The following is a 20,086-nucleotide window of genomic DNA, read 5'->3' as shown; positions in this document are numbered from 1 at the left end:
CTTTTCCTTAAAAAAAAAACCCAACCAAACAAATACATCACAGGATGCAATCACAAACATCTCAATGCTGTATTTTATCAACATGTTTCAACCTTGCACTTGAGAGGATCACTTGTGAAGAAAGGTAACTGTGTATGATGATTTCATTGCTGAGCTTTCCGTCAAGGACATCAAGCAAGGATGAAAAAGATTATCTTTCAAAAAGTATAAATACCTTCTTGGAATTACATAAAAATTCTCAGGAACTTAAATGGATCACTCTAAATATTTATGCTGACACAATGGAATAGCTTGAAAATCAACAACACTTCGTATGTGTTAAATCCATACCAGATTGCTACATCTTACAGTGCAGAACATACTAGACTATTGAATCCATTAAATCTACCATAAAACATCATCCTAAAACAGTATCATTAACATTTTAGCTCCACAGCAACTCCTTACTGAAAGACAGATGGAAAAATCATCTTTCACTGTTACTACAGTTGTTATGTTTCACTTACGATATCTGCAAGCAAACCATGTGAATAAACTAAAAGCAGCAAGTAGAAAACATCTCTCTCCCCTCACCCCCACCTTTCAGCCACGTTTTATTAGTAAAGAAGAGTCTGCATGTTTCAGAGGAAGAATCAGATTTGATTTTGTACTGTGGTGCTATATGAGAAACTCATTTGGAAGAACCCAGTGAAGAACAAATATTCTTAATGATTATTTAGTAATATTACAAGTTAGAGAGTAGAATAATTTTCTATATTTAAAAAAAACTCCTTTGGCCTTCAGCTAAAATAAAATCAAAATGTTCTGAATAACTATCAAGAGTATCTATCAATGGTATATAACCAAGCCATAACCAATACCATAATCGATGGTATATAACCAAGGTTTTGAATATTGTGTTTAAATTACACACATTTTATTTGAATAAATATGTTTACCTACCATAACAGCTGAATTTATGACCATCTATTGAAGTCTTTTACTTGTTAATAAAGTACACTCTTTCAAGAACGTCATCTCTAGTAGGCAGAAAAGTACTGCTTTTTATTATTTAAGACGAGAAATGTGTTTCTAGCTTTGTAGGTTTGTCGCAATACTGCACAGTGATTTAATATATCTATATTATTTTCAATCACTGTAATGGATCCAAATCTGCAACTGACATTTTAAAATGGTTATTTACCTAATACCTACTTCCAATGATATTTGGAAATGTAAACATTTTTAAAAATAAACATGTACGAATCTAGGGTACATTCCTGACTAGCAAAAAAGAATGAACAAATTTTTAAAAGTTTATGATTACAAACTAGTACACTTTCACAGTTATACCAACTAATGCAAATGAACCTTGTCTCAAGTGAATAATCCCAAAGTATCAATATACAATAAAAGCAGAAATTCAAAATTAAGGTGTCTAGCTTGTAGAATTAAGTCACAACTAAAATTGGTCACTTAACCCATTTTCTTTCTGCCCAACAGAAAACTAGGAAGGCAAGTTTTTAACTGCATTTTTTTTTTAAAAAAAAAGATAAGGATTTTGAGTGCATACCTTTCTCTTTTTGTTCCAGAGAAGCTTAAACACCTCTCCATCTGCTATCTCCTCCCTGTTCAGTCACCTCAAATTATCTACCCATCTGAAATTATCCGTTAATACAATCAAGTTTAACACAGAGCTATCATTCTCAATTTGTACTTAAACTTTAAAATTGTTGCCTTTATTTCAGACCTGGATAAACTTGTGGGCCCTGTCAGAATTTCCTTGCAAATCTGTGCCAGTCAAATCTAATAACTAAAGATATTCTCTCTCCCTGCAAGACTTCTGTCACTCACAGTCTTTCATTGTCACGTCTACAACACTACTGCTTTAAAGGAAACTGATTCTGCGATTTCAACTTCTACATAAATCTGAGAACAATCAGAAAAGCCATCTTAGAACATCAAAAGATATTTACTATGTAACTTGATTTCTGCATGTGGACAAGGCCACATGCACCCATAGATTCACTGCACATGGCTAAAGGAAAGCTACATGAGGGTAGAAAGTTCAAATAAATTCTCTTACACTCTTGTAATATGGAATCTTTCTAGCAGTGTTACCCACAAATTTTCTGCATGCCTATTTCGTAACTCCTTTGGCCTATTACTGTTTTAGCTGTAACAACACAAATATTTTTTGACGCATGACCGCCATCTTTTGGACTTCTACTAACACTACAATTTTCCAAGCCAGAGGACTGAAATGTTGTCTTCACACATTTCATGCTTGTTCTTTGAATGTCCAGAAGCAATAAATTTATGCTATACTTATTATCCATTTGATGTTCAGATATACACTTCTGTCTCACATAATATGGGAATTTATTAAGCCTTTGTTATGGAAACACAGTTTTAAAATATTTTTCCTTTTTCTTAGAATTTGCATAAAACATGAAAGCCCGTATTTCAGGTGTAAGCACAGGCTTACATGCAAGAGTTCCCGTACATGCTGACAGTAGCAGTGAAGCCTCAGTGAGTTGTATGCTACTGGAATGCTCTTCCTTTCCCTTCTCTCTTTTAGCTACAAGGTCACAGAATCACAGAATGGTTGGGGTTGGAAGGGACCTCTGGAGATCATCTAGTCCAACCCCCCTGCTAAAGCAGGTTCATCTAGATAAGGCTGCACAGGATCATGTCCAAGTGGGTTTTGAATATCTCCAGAGAAGACGACTCTACAACCTCTCCGGGCAGCCTATTCCAGTGCTCTATCACCTTCAAAGTAAAGAAGTTTTTCCTCATACTCAGATGGAACTTCCTGTGTTTCAGTTTGTGCCTGTCACCCCTTATCCTGTCACTGGGCACCACTGAAAAGAGTCTGAAAAAGGTCAGTGAAAATAAATGCCCCCAGCTCAGGCATTGCAACTTCCAATTTAGCTGTGCCTAGGAAAAATAATATTAGTGACTGCATGTTAGTGGAGCATGTCATACAAGCGTGTATTCATCCACAGGAATTTCTCTGCACTTATACACACATATTTGTCTTTATGATCAATCCCCTGGTGTAGAGAATCAAACATATAATCAAAGATACAATGTGCTCAGAACAAGCAGTATTAAATGAATATGGGATTGTATAACTGTCGTGGTTTAGCCCCAGCCAGCAACTAAGCACCATGCAGCTGCTCAACTCACTCCCGCTACCCCCATGGGATGGGGGAGAGAATCGGAGGAGTAAGACTGAGAAGAACTCCTGGGTTGAGATAAGAACAGTTTAATAATTGAAATAAAGTAAAATAGTAATAGTAGTAGTAATAATAACAATATAATAATGATAATAATAATAATAATAATAATATACAAAGCAAGTGATGCACAATGCAATTGCTCACCACCTGCTGACCGATACCCAGACAGTTCCTGAGCAGCGATCGCTCCCCCCGGCCAGCCCCCCCAGTTTATATACTGAGCATGATGTCATATGGTATGGAATAGCCCTTTGGGCAGTTTGGATCAACTATTCTGGCTGTGCCCCCTCTCAGTTTCTTGTGCACCTGGCAGAGCATGGGAAGCTGAAAAGTCCTTGACTAGCATAAGCAGTACTTAGCAACAACTAAACCATCAGTGTGTTATCAACATTATTCTCATACTAAATGCAAAGCACAGCACTATGCCAGCTACTAGGAAGAAAATTAATTCTATTCCAGCTGAAACCAGGACAATAGCCTAAGCAAGAAGAAAAGAAATAACACTTTTTATATCTTTCTCAATGAAAAGTCAGTAAGTACAGAATTGCCCATTTCACCTCTGTCTGCAGGATAGCAGCTCTTTGCTCTTTAGCTGTAAGAGACTCTTTCAGAACTTCAATATGTTGCTTGCTGTCAGAGAACTGATTTGTGAGGGTCTCCAGCTTTGTCTGCAAGGCAAGCAACTCGGTGTCTTTGCGTGACAGCTCCTGTTTCACCTGACCAATCTGAAAAAGAAAGAAAAGATGGGCAAAGGAAAAAATAATTTTTACAGTCCTTACAAAAATAACTATAACTACCAACAAACAGTATGATACTCTAAACTTATCCCACGGAATTGTGAAGCCTTCAGTTATCTTGAATGGAAGGCCAGCAAAAATTTGTGTCATGAGCAAAGATACAAGGAAAAAGAGGGGGGAGCAATAGCATCAATTTTTCAAGAGAGGTTCTTTTTAACAGAGTCAGTCTGTTCTTAGTCTTCTTTCAAAGGACTGACCAAAATCAGTTACTTAGCAGGGATAAATTTTTAACAAAGATGAAGCAGAACTGTAATGAGAATGTGCCCTTACCCTCTAGTATCAGAAAAGATGAGATACCTACAGGTCTCTCTCAGAGCATGAAGTTGATTTTGAAATGCCAAACCAGCGAGTTTCTGCCCATCTCTCCATCCATCAATCCAGTCTCATGCTTACAGAGTATGTAAAGACACCTTTACTTTTCCCACTATTTACAAAACCAGCATTTCAATCTTCTAAAAAATACCTTTTTAATTTATGGCAGCTTCTTAAAGCAGATGCAAATATACATCAAGACAACATGAAAACTGTTTTTGGAATTCCACTTTATTGAGAGCAATTTCCTAGATTTAATTTAGTGAATTAAATCAGTATGGAAATGCCAATTTATTTTAACAAATGTAGGTTGGATTATCATTTCAAAAGACAAACAGTAAGAAATTTTAAAAGTAAAGCACTGAAATGAGATGAAATCTCATTCTAAGTGCAATCATCACCCAGGACAATTTTGATGTAAATCTGAAGAAAAAACAAATTAATTAAAGAGGGCAGGGAAATCTAAAGGTAGACTTATGTCCAAGGTTATAACCAACTTTCTGGTTTGCACCTGACACTTCTCACAGAATAAAACAGCAATGTTTTAATTTTACATATTATATAGCAGAGGTAGACATCTCTAAAAACTAAACAGTTTTCCCTTTTTTAACTTGAACAATTTTATTTGTGACTTTAAAAAAAAATCCTTCAGTCCTTAAAGTATGTTGTTCAATGGTTCAAAAGAGAAATTAAAGGACATCACAAACAAACAAAAAAAAATTGTCCAGGTTATCTTCCATTTTTGGGAATGTGTCAAGAACAAAATTAAATTAATATAAGCTATAATTTTTTTAATTAGAATAAATGCACATATAGTAGAAATAACTGAGAGGAAAAGCTTGGGTAAATGTTGTTTTATCTTGACAACACTGTTTCAATAATGGGCAGTTAAAGAAAGAAAACTCTTTACCGAAGAGTATTAAAATAGCACCAAAAGAAGTCATCATGGACTCCTGTGTTCCAATGTGAAACAGTGTACATGAGGAGATAAGGAAGAAGGGGAGTGGAAGAAGGAGGACATGTGTCTCAAAAAACCTCACACAAACTAATTTTTTAAAATGGAATAATGGGAAGGAGTATAAGAAGAATTTAATTCATAAAACTACTCAATAGTTTATTGTTCCCTTAATTCAAACATACTAGGTTGTTTTTTTCATATTTTTACCAAAAGCAAGTATGTCCACAGAACGATTTCACCACCTATTTACATTAGATACAAAAGTATTGATGTTAGCAGCACTATTTCTGCTGCCAGCTACTGGCCAATACAACCAGTTGCACAATACTGCTCGGCACAGCAGAAGAGCTGGGAAGATATGAACTATTTACTGCTAGTTATGTTTTCTGGAGTATCTAAACAAAAAAGATTCCTTAAAAATTTCAGATGACACAAACTGTTAAAACTAGTTGGTAGCCTGAATTATAGTAAAACTTTCTCAAACCAGTTTCGTCTTTCTTTGAAAAGATAAATTCTTTTTGGAGTAACCTCAGAAGAAATGTGTACCCTAAATACTTGTGTTTTGGTGAAATGCTCTCATCTAAACACAACCACATTTCATTACATTAACATTCCCAAGTAGCACCCTAAGATCATTCTCTCTGGAAATCCTCATTTCAGAGCTGTAAGCCCACACTGCCAATGTGCTAAAGCTCTTTAGAAAGAATGCAGTGCACTCTGTTCCAAGCGGCAAGAGAAGTTAAGGCAGCATTAAGTGCTCACAACTCTCTTCTCAGTGAGACATTATGATCACTCAGCGAATGCACTAATTTCACAGCAAAGGAATAACCTAAATTCATGCTGCTAAAATTAAACAACCAGTTTTAAAAAGCATTCAGCATCCAGCTTTTGGGGTTTATTTTTTTGGTAAAACAATGTTAAGGGGGTTCAGCACATGTTTTCAAATTATTTTTGTTCCATGAGGGAAAGCAAATCTCTTTGAAAGTCTGGCCCCAGAATGCGTGCTGAATACTTTTGAAAATCTGCTTTAATAGGGAAGAATAAGTTCCTGTTAAAACAGCTCATACCATTAAAAAAACCCAGTAACAAAACAAATACAGATGCTCAGTTGAAGTGTGATGTTATGGACACCAAACCCATGTGAACAAAAAGGCAGCTACAAAGCTGAGCAGGCTGTTAGTTCTACTGTTATATCAAGTCATGAAGAAGGTAAGAAAAGCTACCCCGAAAGCCAGAGAGCTAGCAAGCCCCAGTGAATGGCCACTGCACACAAAAGATAAGTCTTACTGCAGAGACCTCGGCCTGGAGACCAGCCACTCTTTTTTTCAGGTCCTCCCCTTGAGCCTCTTTGGCACTTAGCTCTTCCTTCAGTTGCTCTACCTGTCACGACATTGTTATGCTTTTAAATATTTATTATTTGTCAGCTTCTGGTTAGCCCATTTCAATCCAAGTAACTAAAAGTGACAAAGTACTGAACAGAAGGATCAACACTGGTCACGCATTTTCTCTTCCATTCTTCGTTAAGCCTTCTGAGAAGTTTAATGTCTCTGTAATTTCATATAGGCTGCCAGACAAGAATTTGATTATGAAACAAAGATATATTGTTATAGTTATGTTTATATATGTCAAGTATGAGGCGCTTCACGCAACGGTTTTGAAACTGGAATTCATGAGGAAATTACGACAGGAAAAGGGGCATTTTTCGGTTCAAGGGAAATAAAGTTAATTGTCAAGATACAGCCACAGATGACTATATGATACTGTAAAAATAAATGTTGTGCAATTACAAAACAGGGTAGGACAGCAAGATATCAAGACTGGAGCTGGCTATGAGTCATGAGTGAATAGTTATCGAAAAGGAGCAAATTTTCGGCAGGAAAGTAAATGAGCAGACACAGTAGTCGAAGTGATCCAGAAATTGAGTAGCTGAACAGATCTATAGGCCCACAGAGGGAAAGCAGAAGGGGAAACTGAAGAGTTGCTAACAAGGGAAGAAGGAAAGAAGCAAAGAAAGAAGGAAAGAAGCAAAGAAAGAAGGAAAGAAGCAAAGAAAGAAGGAAAGAAGCAAAGAAAGAAGGAAAGAAAGAAAGGATTGAAGGAAGAGGTGCTAAAATAATCTCTCGAATTCCTGATTTGAAGGGATTATCCTTCAATTCCTAGAAGCAACTCATTGGGATAAAGGGCAAAAGTATAAAAGAACAGATGAGGTTATCTTGAGGTAAATCAGTGAGCTGGCATGAGGGAAGTGGAAGAAACACATACTTATTACATGTTTCTAATTCAGGGCAAGTAACACGTCTCCAAGAAGCTTTCTCCAGTGTTCTTTTTTTGACAAATGATTTCAAGCAGGACAAATGCAGTAGGTAACAATCATTCAGGACCTAGTAGAGTAATTTTCAACCTCTGTTCCAGGGATTTGTACACTGCTTGCAGGGAGTACACAAAAGCTAAGAAAAGCAGGACTGCTCACAATACACTTAAATTTACTGTACAAGGTGGCCTTGGCCTGAATCTTCATTAGAAAATGTTAGGGCCCACTAAAAGACTGAGAAACACTTATTTGGGAGAAACAAAGAATGAATTGACTTTTGGCTATAGACAATTCAGTAGTCAGTGTCCACCTTTATACCTGAGCATCAACATGTCTCATTGCTGTGTGTGTCCTGTATTCCCAACAGCATAAATTAATGTTGGCACCACCACTGTTGCAGAATCTACTCTCATTCTGACTCCACTACTGGAAGGAGAGTGTAATGGAAAGCCATTATAGTGACAGTTCATGCTCTTTTCAGCCTTTACATAACAAAAAGACCCACTAGTTATAGTGCAACAGTTGCAAAAAGAAACACTCTGTTTTCAATAAACATTTGAAAAGACTCTAGACCAGATAAAATGTAAAACTATAATGGATTAGCAATGGTCTAAAGATAAACACAGAATCCTTCTGAAATAAAAGAAAGTTAGGCGTGACAGTAAAAGCAGAATTTGGGCTGCTGACCTTACTGAACCACTATTACAATATCTTCAAATTTGAATTTAAAATTCTCTTAAATATTTTAAAAGTTATTTTAGTGGCTTCATGGCAGAATACAAATAAATTCTGTTTCCCAGCACTTGAATGGGAACCCAGACCATAACTCCTTACTGAAGTATGAAAATTTCTCTCATCTGTTTGCTAAGCTCATTATCTTACTAATGTCACTTGTTTTCTCAATACCTTATTTTTCATGAATTTAGAATGACTACGGTACACCTCCATTTGCTTCATTTCCTCTTCGCGTTCCTCTGTGCTCAGAGCCCCATTTGACTTCAACATCTGAATCTCCTCTTCCAAATCCCGGAGGCCACGCTCCATGGAAGAAATTTTTGAATCCTGAAAACAATTAGAGGAGACAGATAAAGATACACAGTTAGATGATTTGTTAACATACCATTGGAGTAAAAAAAAAGGAAATTATTTGTTGGACATGTACCTGCCCTTGAAATTTACTCGTGAAGTTCCTATAGAAATCCGTCTACACTTCTTTACATAGCATCTGGCTGAGTTCTCAAGTACTCATTTTTCAATTTTTTTTATACCTTTCAAGGAAGGCAAGAGTTTAGTACGGAAAGAAATCATGGCTAGGGGCAGGGACACAGTATATGATGAATACATAAAGGAACACGAAGAAAGGTTGCCTTGTAATGTGAAGCCAGCATAAAACAGAGAAATTTAATTCTAATTGAATGAACAGAAAAATGTGACTGCAAGAATGGCAAAAAAATGGTTTGTGCTACTAGTAATTTAAGTGGGGTCACAAATGGAGGACATAAAAAGCACCATAAGGAAGGAAAAGATGCCACAATCTAGTTTTGAGTGGATAAAGTAGTAGAGGATCCTTCAAGTATTCTAGCTCATATATACAACATATAAAACATTTTCAGGGTTAAAAAATCCATCTCAACGTTTTCTGTAGTAATTTCCCATCTTTCCCATATCCTCATAAACTATCCTCATAGTTTTACAGGATGATCAGAGATCTTCAACCTACTTTGTTTACTGTTTCTTTAGAAGTCTTACATGTTAGGAACAGCACAAACAGATTCATACAGCACACAGAGCTTCATGCACACTCATGAACATTGATATGTATTTATGAATTTTAATCTCTTAAAGCAGTCTATTTTTTTTATATAATTTCTCCAAAATATTTGGTCTTTCGTGAAATACAGGTAGGATTTGAAACCATCCTCCATTCTTTCATAGACCAATCCTTCATAATTTGTTTTGTCTGATAATCAAAGCACAGCTGAAAAAAAACATGAAAGATTTGCACATATAGGTCTTCATTCATGAGAGAAGATTTTTCCAAAGGACCATTATGAAGATCTAGTTGGATCTCCTGCTTAATTTTGGATGCTTAAGTTAAAATCGGTAAAGCGGACTTTTGCAACAAAAAATTAGAGAGGTAGTAAGGTGAAGTGGTATGTTGTCATTTACAACAGTATTTAGTTTCAGCGCTCACATAATTTCCCAGAAATACCGGTGTTTCTCTTTTGATAGTAAAGCTGGCTTATTGTTACCAGATGGTCAATTAGTTTTCATTACTATGGACCACAAAGATGACTAATAAAAGAAACATGGTAAATGAAAGGCTCCAGAGCAGAAAGATGGGAAATTACTACAGAAAACGTTGAGATGGAATGGAAAGAGTTGGAAGGGAAAAAAAGAAGGAAAATAAAAGAAAAAGGGGCCAATAAAGGAAGGAGGAAGAAAGGGAGGATACGAAAATGGAAGAGAATAATTTGCAAAGACATTTTCCAATTTTTTAACTGTATTTGTCCAAACCCTGTCTGATGTACTTTATGGACCATACAATAAGAAATATGATTGCATAAAGCTGTGTAAACCACACACTCTGCTTGTGGCTCCTGAGGTCTTGGCAAATTGCCAATGTTCCATTAGATACTTGAGTTAATGGTTTAAGAATTCAATCACAATTTCATCTAGAAAAGTTAGGTTTACGATGACATACAGACATCTTTCTAGCTATAAAAAACATCCTTTAAGTAGTTTCTGAGTTTGCAAATTGCTAACTTTGTTGATGCACAGAATGCAAAGCAGTACTTCAAATGTTGATACTATAAAAAGAAGATAATCCACATCATTATAAAAACCTACTAATCCATCATTCCCATCCTTGTAATGCAATGGACTCTTGGTTAACTGAAAGAAATCTGTATATGCTCCTGCAGGCAGTCAGAAGGCAGGTTTCTATTGTGTCATGAAGCAGCTCCATCTCTTCACTGATCAATAATAAAAGTAAAATAATAATAAATAATAACATAGTAAATATATTTATTTTAAATTAGAAGACTGACAGAACTATGCGGTGTTTGATAGAGTCACCTTTCATATGAAAACCCATTTTCCAGAGAACAAACTCTACTGCTGCCTATATGCAATCATTTACCTTCATCTCAATAACAGTTTGCAGAGCCTTTGTCTTGGCTGTGTCAGGAGCATTTTCAAATCGACGATGGATCTCCTGTACCAGCAGAAATGAAAGCAAGAGTTAGCCTAACAGCATTTTGTCTCACTTACCAAATACAAACAAAATTACTAGAAGCTTCTCTGTCTAATACATAATTCAGTGCTGCTTTCTGATGTTACCAGTTCATACATTTTGTTTTATCATTTCTCATATCAAAGAAAGGATAGGTGAAAGTTCATTCAACAGAATCACAGCCTCAGTTAAAAAGGCACAACTGAAACTGCATCTTTGACTACCTACTTATTCAAAATAAACTGCTGAAATGACAGTTGAGTCTACTAAAACCCCCTATCATCTGCCTGCTAAACTAATCTAAACTATTGCTAGTTTCTCATGGAAGACATACACATAATATATTTGACTAGATGCTTACTGAAAACGGTAACACTGTGGTTTCTGTTTAAACAAGCTATAGGGTGCAGCTGTGTTGATAACTCTCTTTTCCCAACTTTTTTACCCCAGAGTAGCAATGTGTAGTTATGCATGATGAGAATCTTTCTCCGCTGGGCCTCAAATGTAGCTGAAAATACATGACTGAATAGCACATTGCTCTAGAAGCTCACAGTACGCAGACAGGAGGACACAAAAGTCCATGTGGTATTTCTGTTGATGTGAATTCACTAGCATGCTTCAGACTGCTCGCCAAGGAATAAAATGATAGAAAGCTGAAACAACTTGTTCTACCGTATAAAATAGTTAGGGGTTTCAAACCAACAAGTGGGAATACAGAAGAAACAACATAGTATCTATTTCACTTTTTCATTATTTGTCTTACAATAATATTGTCCTTACACCACACACTAATGTTAATGTAGGAATGTGAATACTGTTAGAATGTTAATATTATATGACATAAAAATACTTTGGTGCCAATAGATTATTAACTGTGATATCAGTTAACCTAACAACAAATCGTGTATGTGCACACACACAGAGTTTAGCCACCCACTCCCCTCAAACACCTAAAAGACAAATCCAAAAAGCCATCCACAAACTCATATTTTCAATAGACATGGAGAAGAGATAACATTTTGTATGGTAGTCATACATGCAACTTGCTCCATGTGATAAATTATTTGAATGAGAAAGGTAGAGTTGTATAGTGGTTTTCAAAATACTGAAAACAGTACTTGTAAGATTAAGTGTTCTTACATAGCTGTGAAGTGAGCAAGATAGAAATGTTTGGTGATATGACAAGGGCCACAAGAAGAATTTTGCATAAATTCGGCACAAGGATATTTGCATAAATTGATGCTCGTGAAGGGTAATAACAAGAAAATCCAGTAGCAGGTTTGTCTGTCTTTAAATACTACACTTGTGTATTTCCTGAGAATCTATTTTTACAAGTATGTTCGCAGTATAGGGTGGTATTTTCGGGGGGGGGGATGGGGGGGGACGGGGGGGGGACAGGGGGGGGCGGGGGGGGACGGGGGGGGATGACCAAACCAAAAAAAACCCCACCTCCTGAAAAATAAACCAGAAAACCCCTCTAAATATATTTGTTTCTCCCATAGCCAAGAGAAAACTTGAGAGCCTCTGGTCATGTATCACTGACACCATATAGAGCAGAGTGGAGCAGTACCATTATGCTTCTTCTACTTACCTGTACCTGCATTCACATATCCAGAGAAGGGCAACGAAACTGGTGAAGGGTCTAGAGCACAAGTCTTAGGAGGAGCAGCTGAGGGAACTGGGGTTGTTTAGTCTGGAGAAAAGGAGGCTGAGGGGGATCTTATCGCTCTCTACAACTACCTGAAAGGAGGTTGTAGTGAGGTGGGTGTTGGTCTCTTCTCCCAAGTAATGAGTGATAAGACAAGAGGAAATGGCCTTGAGCTGTGTCAGGGGAGGTTTAGATTGGATATTAGGAAAAATTTCTTCACCGAAAGGGTTGTCAAGCATTAGAAAAGCCTGCCCAGGGAAGTGGTTGAGTCCCCATCCCTGGAAGTATTTAAAAGATGTGTAGACGTGGTGCTTAGGGACGTGGTTTAGTGGTGGACTTGGCAGTGTTAGGTTTATGGTTGGACTCGATGATCTAAAGGTTCTTTTCCAACCTAAACAATTCTATGACTCCATGATAATGGATTTACTCAAATTTAAACAGTCTAGCCAGACTTTTCTTTCAGCCCGAGATCTCCTGTATCTGCCTGTAATGTACATGTCCAAAGAAAGGGCAGCATGCATTCATCTCTGCTATTCTTCTCAACTGATGGCCAAAGCACAGCATAATCAGTAATTTCTCATCACCAGCCCTCCACACTGTTGGTCTCTACCACTCTTCCACCCGCCTACAAGGTTAGGGGCATGCTTCTTTTGTCTACAGTCAAACAGATACGGCTTCTACCTATTCAACAGGTTTGAAATCTGTGAGGCAGCCACTTTATCTTGAATATGCTGATGTTAAATCTAAGGAGGGGGATCATACTAGACCAAGATGCTCTTTCCAGGAGGTTGATGATAGGGCTATCTAAAGACTGCAGGCATTATCTCTGGGATCATCTCCTTAGCAGAGCTGTAAGCTCTTTTGAAGCAGACAGCAGTCAGCCCAACCAGCTGAACCTTTTTCTACTGTTTCCTGTGCCCGCCCTCAGAAGAAAGAAAAAGCAGCTGTCAACACACAGGACATCACCAGTACAAGCTGGACCAACATCCTCGTGTCTCTTTTATTACCTACTCCATCCTCAGCATTTTTCTTGAGATACAGCAATGAAACTACTTTTCCAGTTTGTCTCCACTACTTACTATTCCAGCTGCCACGTCTTCAGAGGGAGTATTTTAGATTCATTTGGTTATGCTGCTACACATAAAGTTAGAACAGAAGCTCATCATGAGGTTGAATTTGCTTTTAAAATGTCATTTCAAGTAAGCATAGGACAGTCTGCCACATACTCTACCACTAAGAAACTCAGAGCTTATCTTACTACCCTCAATCAAGGATCAGGGACAAAAATCATAGTGCTACATATTGCCTTAATAAGAATAAGCTATGATGAACTTCTAACACTCAAGACCAGCCTGAGCATTTAGAAATGTGACGGGGAACAGATCCAACACCCTCCACCTGTTTCCCAGTGCTCTTACCAGTACCTGTCATGAAAAACATGACTATTCTTCTGTGTCCTTGGTCTTCCTCCATAGGGAATGCCTTCCTTAAGGTAGCCATGATATATTTTTCCCTGTTTCCATCTCAGCCAGCTCTCACGGGTTGATTCAAGAATTGCACCATAATTCCAAGATACTGTGTCTGTCAGTCCTTCTCATGAGCTCTGGATAGAGTGAGTTTCTGTCTTGCCACCAGCACATTGTTGTTACAGACACCTTTTCAATATCTTAGCACGTATAACACTGCAGCTAGACTAGAGCCTTCAGAAATTTTCAAAGGATGCTTTTGTACAACTCAAATGATAGGAATGGCTTCCTCCTGAAAAATCTCCATATCTGAAGTTTGCAGAGTGGACACTGGGGACTCCATTCATGCATTCACCAAGCAGCATATTGCTCGAGAGGCATCCAGATACTTTACTGCTCTGGAATGGCAGGCTTCTATCTATCTGGCTGAAGTGAACAGCACTGTTTGTACAAGTACACAAAGTTCTGAATAAGAAAGAAATGTGACTTCTGACTATCCCTCTGGAGAGGCTCATACATGCCCCACATACTCCAGTCCCTTCTCAGAATTCTCAAGTCTTTTCCTGAGATTCCCAGGCTGAGAGGAACCAAGAGATTGACACACACATGGTCCTTAACATGCCACATGTGAATTTATGAAAAGTGAAGTGGTATTTGAGAATGCTTGTTGTAGCACATATCCTGTATTGCTGTAATACCAAATTATTCTGTAATCTCTGTTTGGCTATGAGAGCACCCACTGAGAATATACACATAAACAACACAACTCCAAGAACGTAATTTAACTCCTTTGAGAGGAAACTAGTAAAAACAGTCCACACTTGAAGACACCCCAGTCACATCTTGGCAGCATGCTCAAATTCATGTCCACTTAAAAAAAAAGTTATATGGGATGGGAAGAAAAGAGGGTTTAACCCCCCAAATTTCAGAATTAAAAAAAAAGTTGCTTTTACTAACTTCAAATCTCATGTATGGGAAAAAGGGAATAATTCTGAAGATGATTCTTGAAGCTTAAAAAGGTGAAGAAAGTTTCCAAGAGTGAAAAGTATCCTATTCTGGATTGCATGAGCTTTTGCTAAATCCAGAAAATTCTATCTCCAGCTGTTCCTGTCACATCAGTTGTACAACCATCCAAGGACTGTTACTGTAGAATAAAATGAAACAGCTTGATAATAGAAAAGAAATTAAAATAAATTCTTGTAAACTTCTAGAAACTGAGAAAACAAAAGAAGGTCAAAAAATAATATGCCAAAAGTCTGTTCTGAACAATGTATTATTTTTATTTTAGTAGTGCAATTACATACTAGATAATTTCCACTTGTGCAGAGACATGGTCTCCAACCTGAGAACATAAAAGCAACTACTACTATGGAAATGGAATAGGTGGAATACACAGTAGAAGCAGCATGTTGCTAAAGGGATGCTGACACAACAGTGTCTCCTTTTTCTATTGCACAGCACTTTCCCAAATAGAAAATTCTTCTAAGCTTTTTATTTAGTAATGCCTGTATCTCCACTGTCTGAAGTGACACTCTGCACTTGGCAGAGGAAATGTCCTACTTCTATCATCTTAAGTAATTCCACTGCAATTTGGATGACATAACCTGCTGAAAAACACCTCCTCCCACCTCTTGACTACATAGTAAGGACTTAATTTTGGCAACACGCCTACGATTCTAAAGAGCCTGAAAACAGGGCTACAGACCGACTAAACCTCCCTAGAACACAGATTTAAGTGTGGCTGCTGAAGGCAGGCGGTACATAGACTTCCGTCTTAATTGTGAAATACAAGTTACATACTTACCTTTCACTGGCACAATGGAGAAATACTAATGTATCATATCTCTGATGTATTCAGATTCTATTGTGGACACACACCACATAGATGAATGAAAATCAGTATTTTCATCTTCAAAACAGGACTTTACACAATAATTAAAAGCACAGGGCCACACACAGGTATCAGGATCAGAAAAATACAAAACTAATCCTTCATTCCTCGCAAGTTACCCATTCTGATAAAGTAATAAAGCATTATTCCTTTGTTCTACTTTCACACGTAACTGATATTGTTCCATAACAGATTAGTAAACTTCAGCATCTTCTTACCTTTGAATGCAACTTAAATTACTATATGAGCCATCCCTTGTTATAAAAGTTTTGTTTTTAATGTTTTTCTATGTTCAATGATTCCTTTATTTAAAAAAACAGATAACAAAAAGGGGAAAAAAAGCTACTTGTTCCCAAGTCATGTGCAACATGCATGCTTTTCACTGTAAATTTTTATTACTATTAAAAACATGCACCATATTTCTTTTTCAGTTTAGCCAGTGGGAACTTCTGGCCACCAGATATCATCACAACATTGCCAAGAATATTGAAGAATGCTCTATTATCCAATTTCTATTCCAAGTTTTATGTTTAATGACCCATTATTACAACCTAGTAGAGTTTCTACAATTCTTTGACATAAACAAGAAAAGCTTTAGGTGGAGAGACACCTTAGTACCTGTTTGGCACTAGTGCTACCACTACAGGTATACCATGTCCACTTTGTGCACCTACAATTCAAAAACAATATTGGTATATTGAAGACAGTTCAAAGAATGACTGCAGGAGCATAATCTGTCTTTAGGAAAAAAAAATCAAAACAAAAACTACGGTGCAAATTCTCACAACTTTAAAGTACCTTCACATGCAACAAAAATTCAAAAGGGGTTGTTCTGTCCACAAAACATTAAGATTCAATAACTAGAAACTGAAGGCTAGAAATAGTCAGAAGTTTTAAACAGCATGGCCACCTTAACCAGAGTTGGGGTTGGTACGTTGTCGCTACCAATTTTTAATTTAGAACAGTCATCTTCCTTAAAAAAAAAAAAAAACAAAAACCAAAACCCAAAAACTACTTCACAAAAAGATACAAACTGAAGGTGTGCGTCATATTACATCTGCCAAGTAGGTCTGCAAGGTAGGACACTACCCCTGTGAGAAATAATACTGTAATTTTCTGGTCAGCATAATTATTATAGAACAGCTGATCAAACGTACTGAGAACATTGAATATGTAAAGAATAGCTGTGATAGAGTGATTTTAATGCACCATAAAGAATGACAAATTCTGTGGGGTTTTTCTTGGCCAAGAAATGGCAAAATAACTGAAAATTAGAGAATATAATTTAAAATTGAAAGAGTCCTCAATACTGAGCAGTATCAGCGCTATTTCTTATAAATTATATACATGTGCATAATAATGAAGGGAGGAATTTACTCAGAACCTTTTATTCCTTCATAACTGGGCTATATCATTCATTATTTTTCCCTCGGTTACTCCTGCCTCTGAATTTGCATGGAATTTGGAAGAAATGAGAAGGTGCACTTTTATGCAATGATGGTTTTATAGTGGAGTAGGTTGTATGCTTAAAAATACAGCAACTTATCTCTCAGTAGCACCACAAGATAAGCACTTTGCAAAGCAAAAAAAAGACATGCCTTCCATTTCCTGCAGAACCTACATAATCAGGCAGTACATATCACATAGAAAGTAAGAAAAATATGCTCTTTCATACATGAATTTCTTTTTTAAAAAATTGACAAAAAAATATGACATGCAATTACAAACACAGCTGTAATTCAGACTTTTTTAATCTTAACCGGCCTACCCATGACTTTATATGATCAAATACGATGTTCTGTGCAGGATCTTTGCATTATTCAGTGGACTGGACAGTTTTAGTTAACTAAAAAATATTTGGTTTTATTCTCCAACATGTAGTACAGGCCTTACTAAGTGAATGTTATACTTTTTGTACCTAAAGTTTAGTTTCCCAGATGGCTTTTCTGTCAGCCTTTGATGTCTAAATCTTTGAAAGATTCTAGCAACCTAGTTGCAATTAATTACAATGAAATGCAAATGTTACAACCAAAGGAAAATTTCACAAGCATTCATCAGTTCAGTATTAACTATCACTGTTAATTTTAGAAATTATTTAATAGATCTATAATTGTGTAGAAGGACAAATCATACCTGACTGACCTGATTTTCTTCTACACTGAAGTAACTGGCTGTGTGGGTAAGTGGTGAGCAGTGGGTGATGAGTCTTGACTTAAGGCCTTCAACATGGCCTCCAAACATCCGTGTAGCCAAATTGGTGAGATACAGACCAGATAAGTGGTCCACAAGGTGGGTGGAAAATTAGCTGGCTCAAAGCCTGGTGATCAGCAGTACAAAGTCCAACAGGTAGCTGCTTACTATTGAGAACCCTCAGAGGCTGATACTGTGGCCAATAGTGTTCAGTGCCTGTATTAATGATCTGAATGACAGGATAGACAGCACTCTCAGCAAGTCTGCAGATTATATGAAATTTGGGGAAGATATGAATTGGGAGTAAGCAGCGTGCCCTTGTTGTAAAAAAAAAAAAAAAAAAAAAAATCCCAACTGCATCCTGGCCTGATTAGCAAGAGGCAAGAGTATACAACCAGGAGACAGGAAGCAGTTATTTCCCTCTATGCAGCTCTTGCAGGACCCCTGTTGGAGTGCTGTGCCCAATTTTGGGCTCCCCAGTACCAGGAAGAGACTGAAAAGCTGAAGAGAGTCCAACAGCCAGCCATGAATATGCTTGGGGCTGGAACATACGATGTAAGAGGAGACGATGAGAGAACTGGGTTTGTTCAGCTGAAAAGAAAAGAAGGCTTGGGGGGAACCTCGATGGTCTCTAGAACTATGTAACTGGAAGCTGTAGAGACGGCGGAGACAAAAGTCTTTTCAGAATTGCACAGTGGAAGGATGATAGGCAACAGGCAAAAGTTGCAGCACAGAAAATTCTGACCTGTTAATATGGAAAAGATTTTACCAGGAGAGCAACGAAACACTGGACCAGGTGCCCAGAGAGGCTGTGGAACCCCCATCACTTGGAATTGCCAATTTGAGCAGGAGGTTCCATGAAATGACCTCTGGGAGAGCCCTTCAAGCTGCATGACTTACTTTATATAAATATCTTTACTAACTGGGACCAGAAGGTGACTGGATAGTATTACAACTGTTTAGTTTCAGGATTTTTATGAGTATTTTTCAGAAAGTGCTCAATACCAGTAATTTTAACTTCTATTTCAGCAACACATAAAACTGAACTGAAAAAAGTGAGTCCTGTATTATTTATCTCATTATTATTATTAGAGTTTTGCTACTAAAAAGATACAGTTATACACGTTTGGAACCAATAATCATGGTAGTTCCTTCAGAAATTATTTCTGTATTTTTTCACTTGTCATTTCCTGCATTTGCAAACACAATCAACATAGCTCCCTGAAAAATAAACTGTATTAATAAAGAGCATAACTTTGAAAGATGTGCTGAAAATTGCACACACAGTGATAATGGAGGCTGCCAGTTACTTTGAAGCTCAGTTACCCCTGGCTAAAGAAACTCATCTCTGTGTTTTGCAATTTTATGAATACATTCAGACGGTGATTTCTGAATCCAACCAAAACCTCAGATATTAGGACACTTAAGTTTGTTAACAAAAGCATCATCTAAAGTGAAAATTAAAACACAGCTTCCAGCTTATCTCAGTATTCCAATCAGCAAGAAATAAAAGCAAAATCCCTCAAAACTTCAGCATTAGAGTAAAAGATAAAGATGAGAGAGAGCAATTCAAACCACCCTTTTACTTTTAAGTAGCAAGTCATTGTGTTGAAATCTGACTACAGAAGTATCAAGTCAAAATCTAAAGGTCAATTAAAACTTAAAATCTTAATCATGTACAACTTTATTTACATATATGCTATTAGTTCTTCATTTTTCCTTTCTTCCCTCATTTAAGGTGCAAAAGCATATAATTTCTACTTAAATTAGCTTCCAACTTGTTAATGGTGTTTTCAATTTGTTTTTCTGCTACTGCAAAGTTTCACACTTGCGGAAACAAAAATCCACAAATTTCATCTTTACTGAAGAAAAGTGGAGAGTAACACTAACACCTCCAAGGAAAGTATACCTAAGCTGTAATTTGTAAACAAAGCAAATAATGTAATACGTATTGACAAAGAAAATCTACTATTATAACAATGACACCAAAAGACATTAAAGTCTACGTATTTTAAACCTCTAATCCCCACCCAGATTTATGCATTTCTAAATTG

General features: G+C 36.9%; 2 protein-coding genes across 4 annotated transcripts in view; one reads left to right on the top strand and one right to left on the bottom strand.

Annotated features, from left to right (window-relative positions):
• ERC1 (ELKS/RAB6-interacting/CAST family member 1) overlaps positions 1-20,086 on the bottom strand; it is a 296,882-nt gene that overhangs the window by 214,251 nt on the left and 62,545 nt on the right. For 2 of the 3 annotated variants that reach the window (XM_075706956.1, XM_075706964.1), the window contains exons 3-5: positions 10,745-10,819; positions 8,509-8,664; positions 3,782-3,949 (exon numbers count right to left, since the gene is read on the bottom strand). In XM_075706956.1, the coding sequence (XP_075563071.1) occupies positions 3,782-3,949; positions 8,509-8,664; positions 10,745-10,819 (399 nt within the window). Of the gene's footprint in view, positions 1-3,781; positions 3,950-6,587; positions 6,672-8,508; positions 8,665-10,744; positions 10,820-20,086 lie in introns of all 3 variants that reach the window. The other variant, XM_075706947.1, reaches the window with a different exon arrangement.
• Positions 12,566-20,086, top strand: part of RAD52 (RAD52 DNA repair protein) — a 99,319-nt gene continuing 91,798 nt past the window's right edge. Inside the window, exon 1 of the mRNA XM_075706977.1 lies at positions 12,566-12,598. The gene's annotated coding sequence lies outside the window, so the exon portion shown is untranslated. The remainder of the gene's footprint in view (positions 12,599-20,086) is intronic.

The sequence above is a fragment of the Pelecanus crispus genome, chromosome 1 (genome assembly GCF_030463565.1).
Source record: "Pelecanus crispus isolate bPelCri1 chromosome 1, bPelCri1.pri, whole genome shotgun sequence".
Classification (NCBI taxonomy): Eukaryota; Metazoa; Chordata; class Aves; order Pelecaniformes; family Pelecanidae; genus Pelecanus; species Pelecanus crispus.
This window is presented reverse-complemented; position numbering and strand designations above follow the sequence as displayed.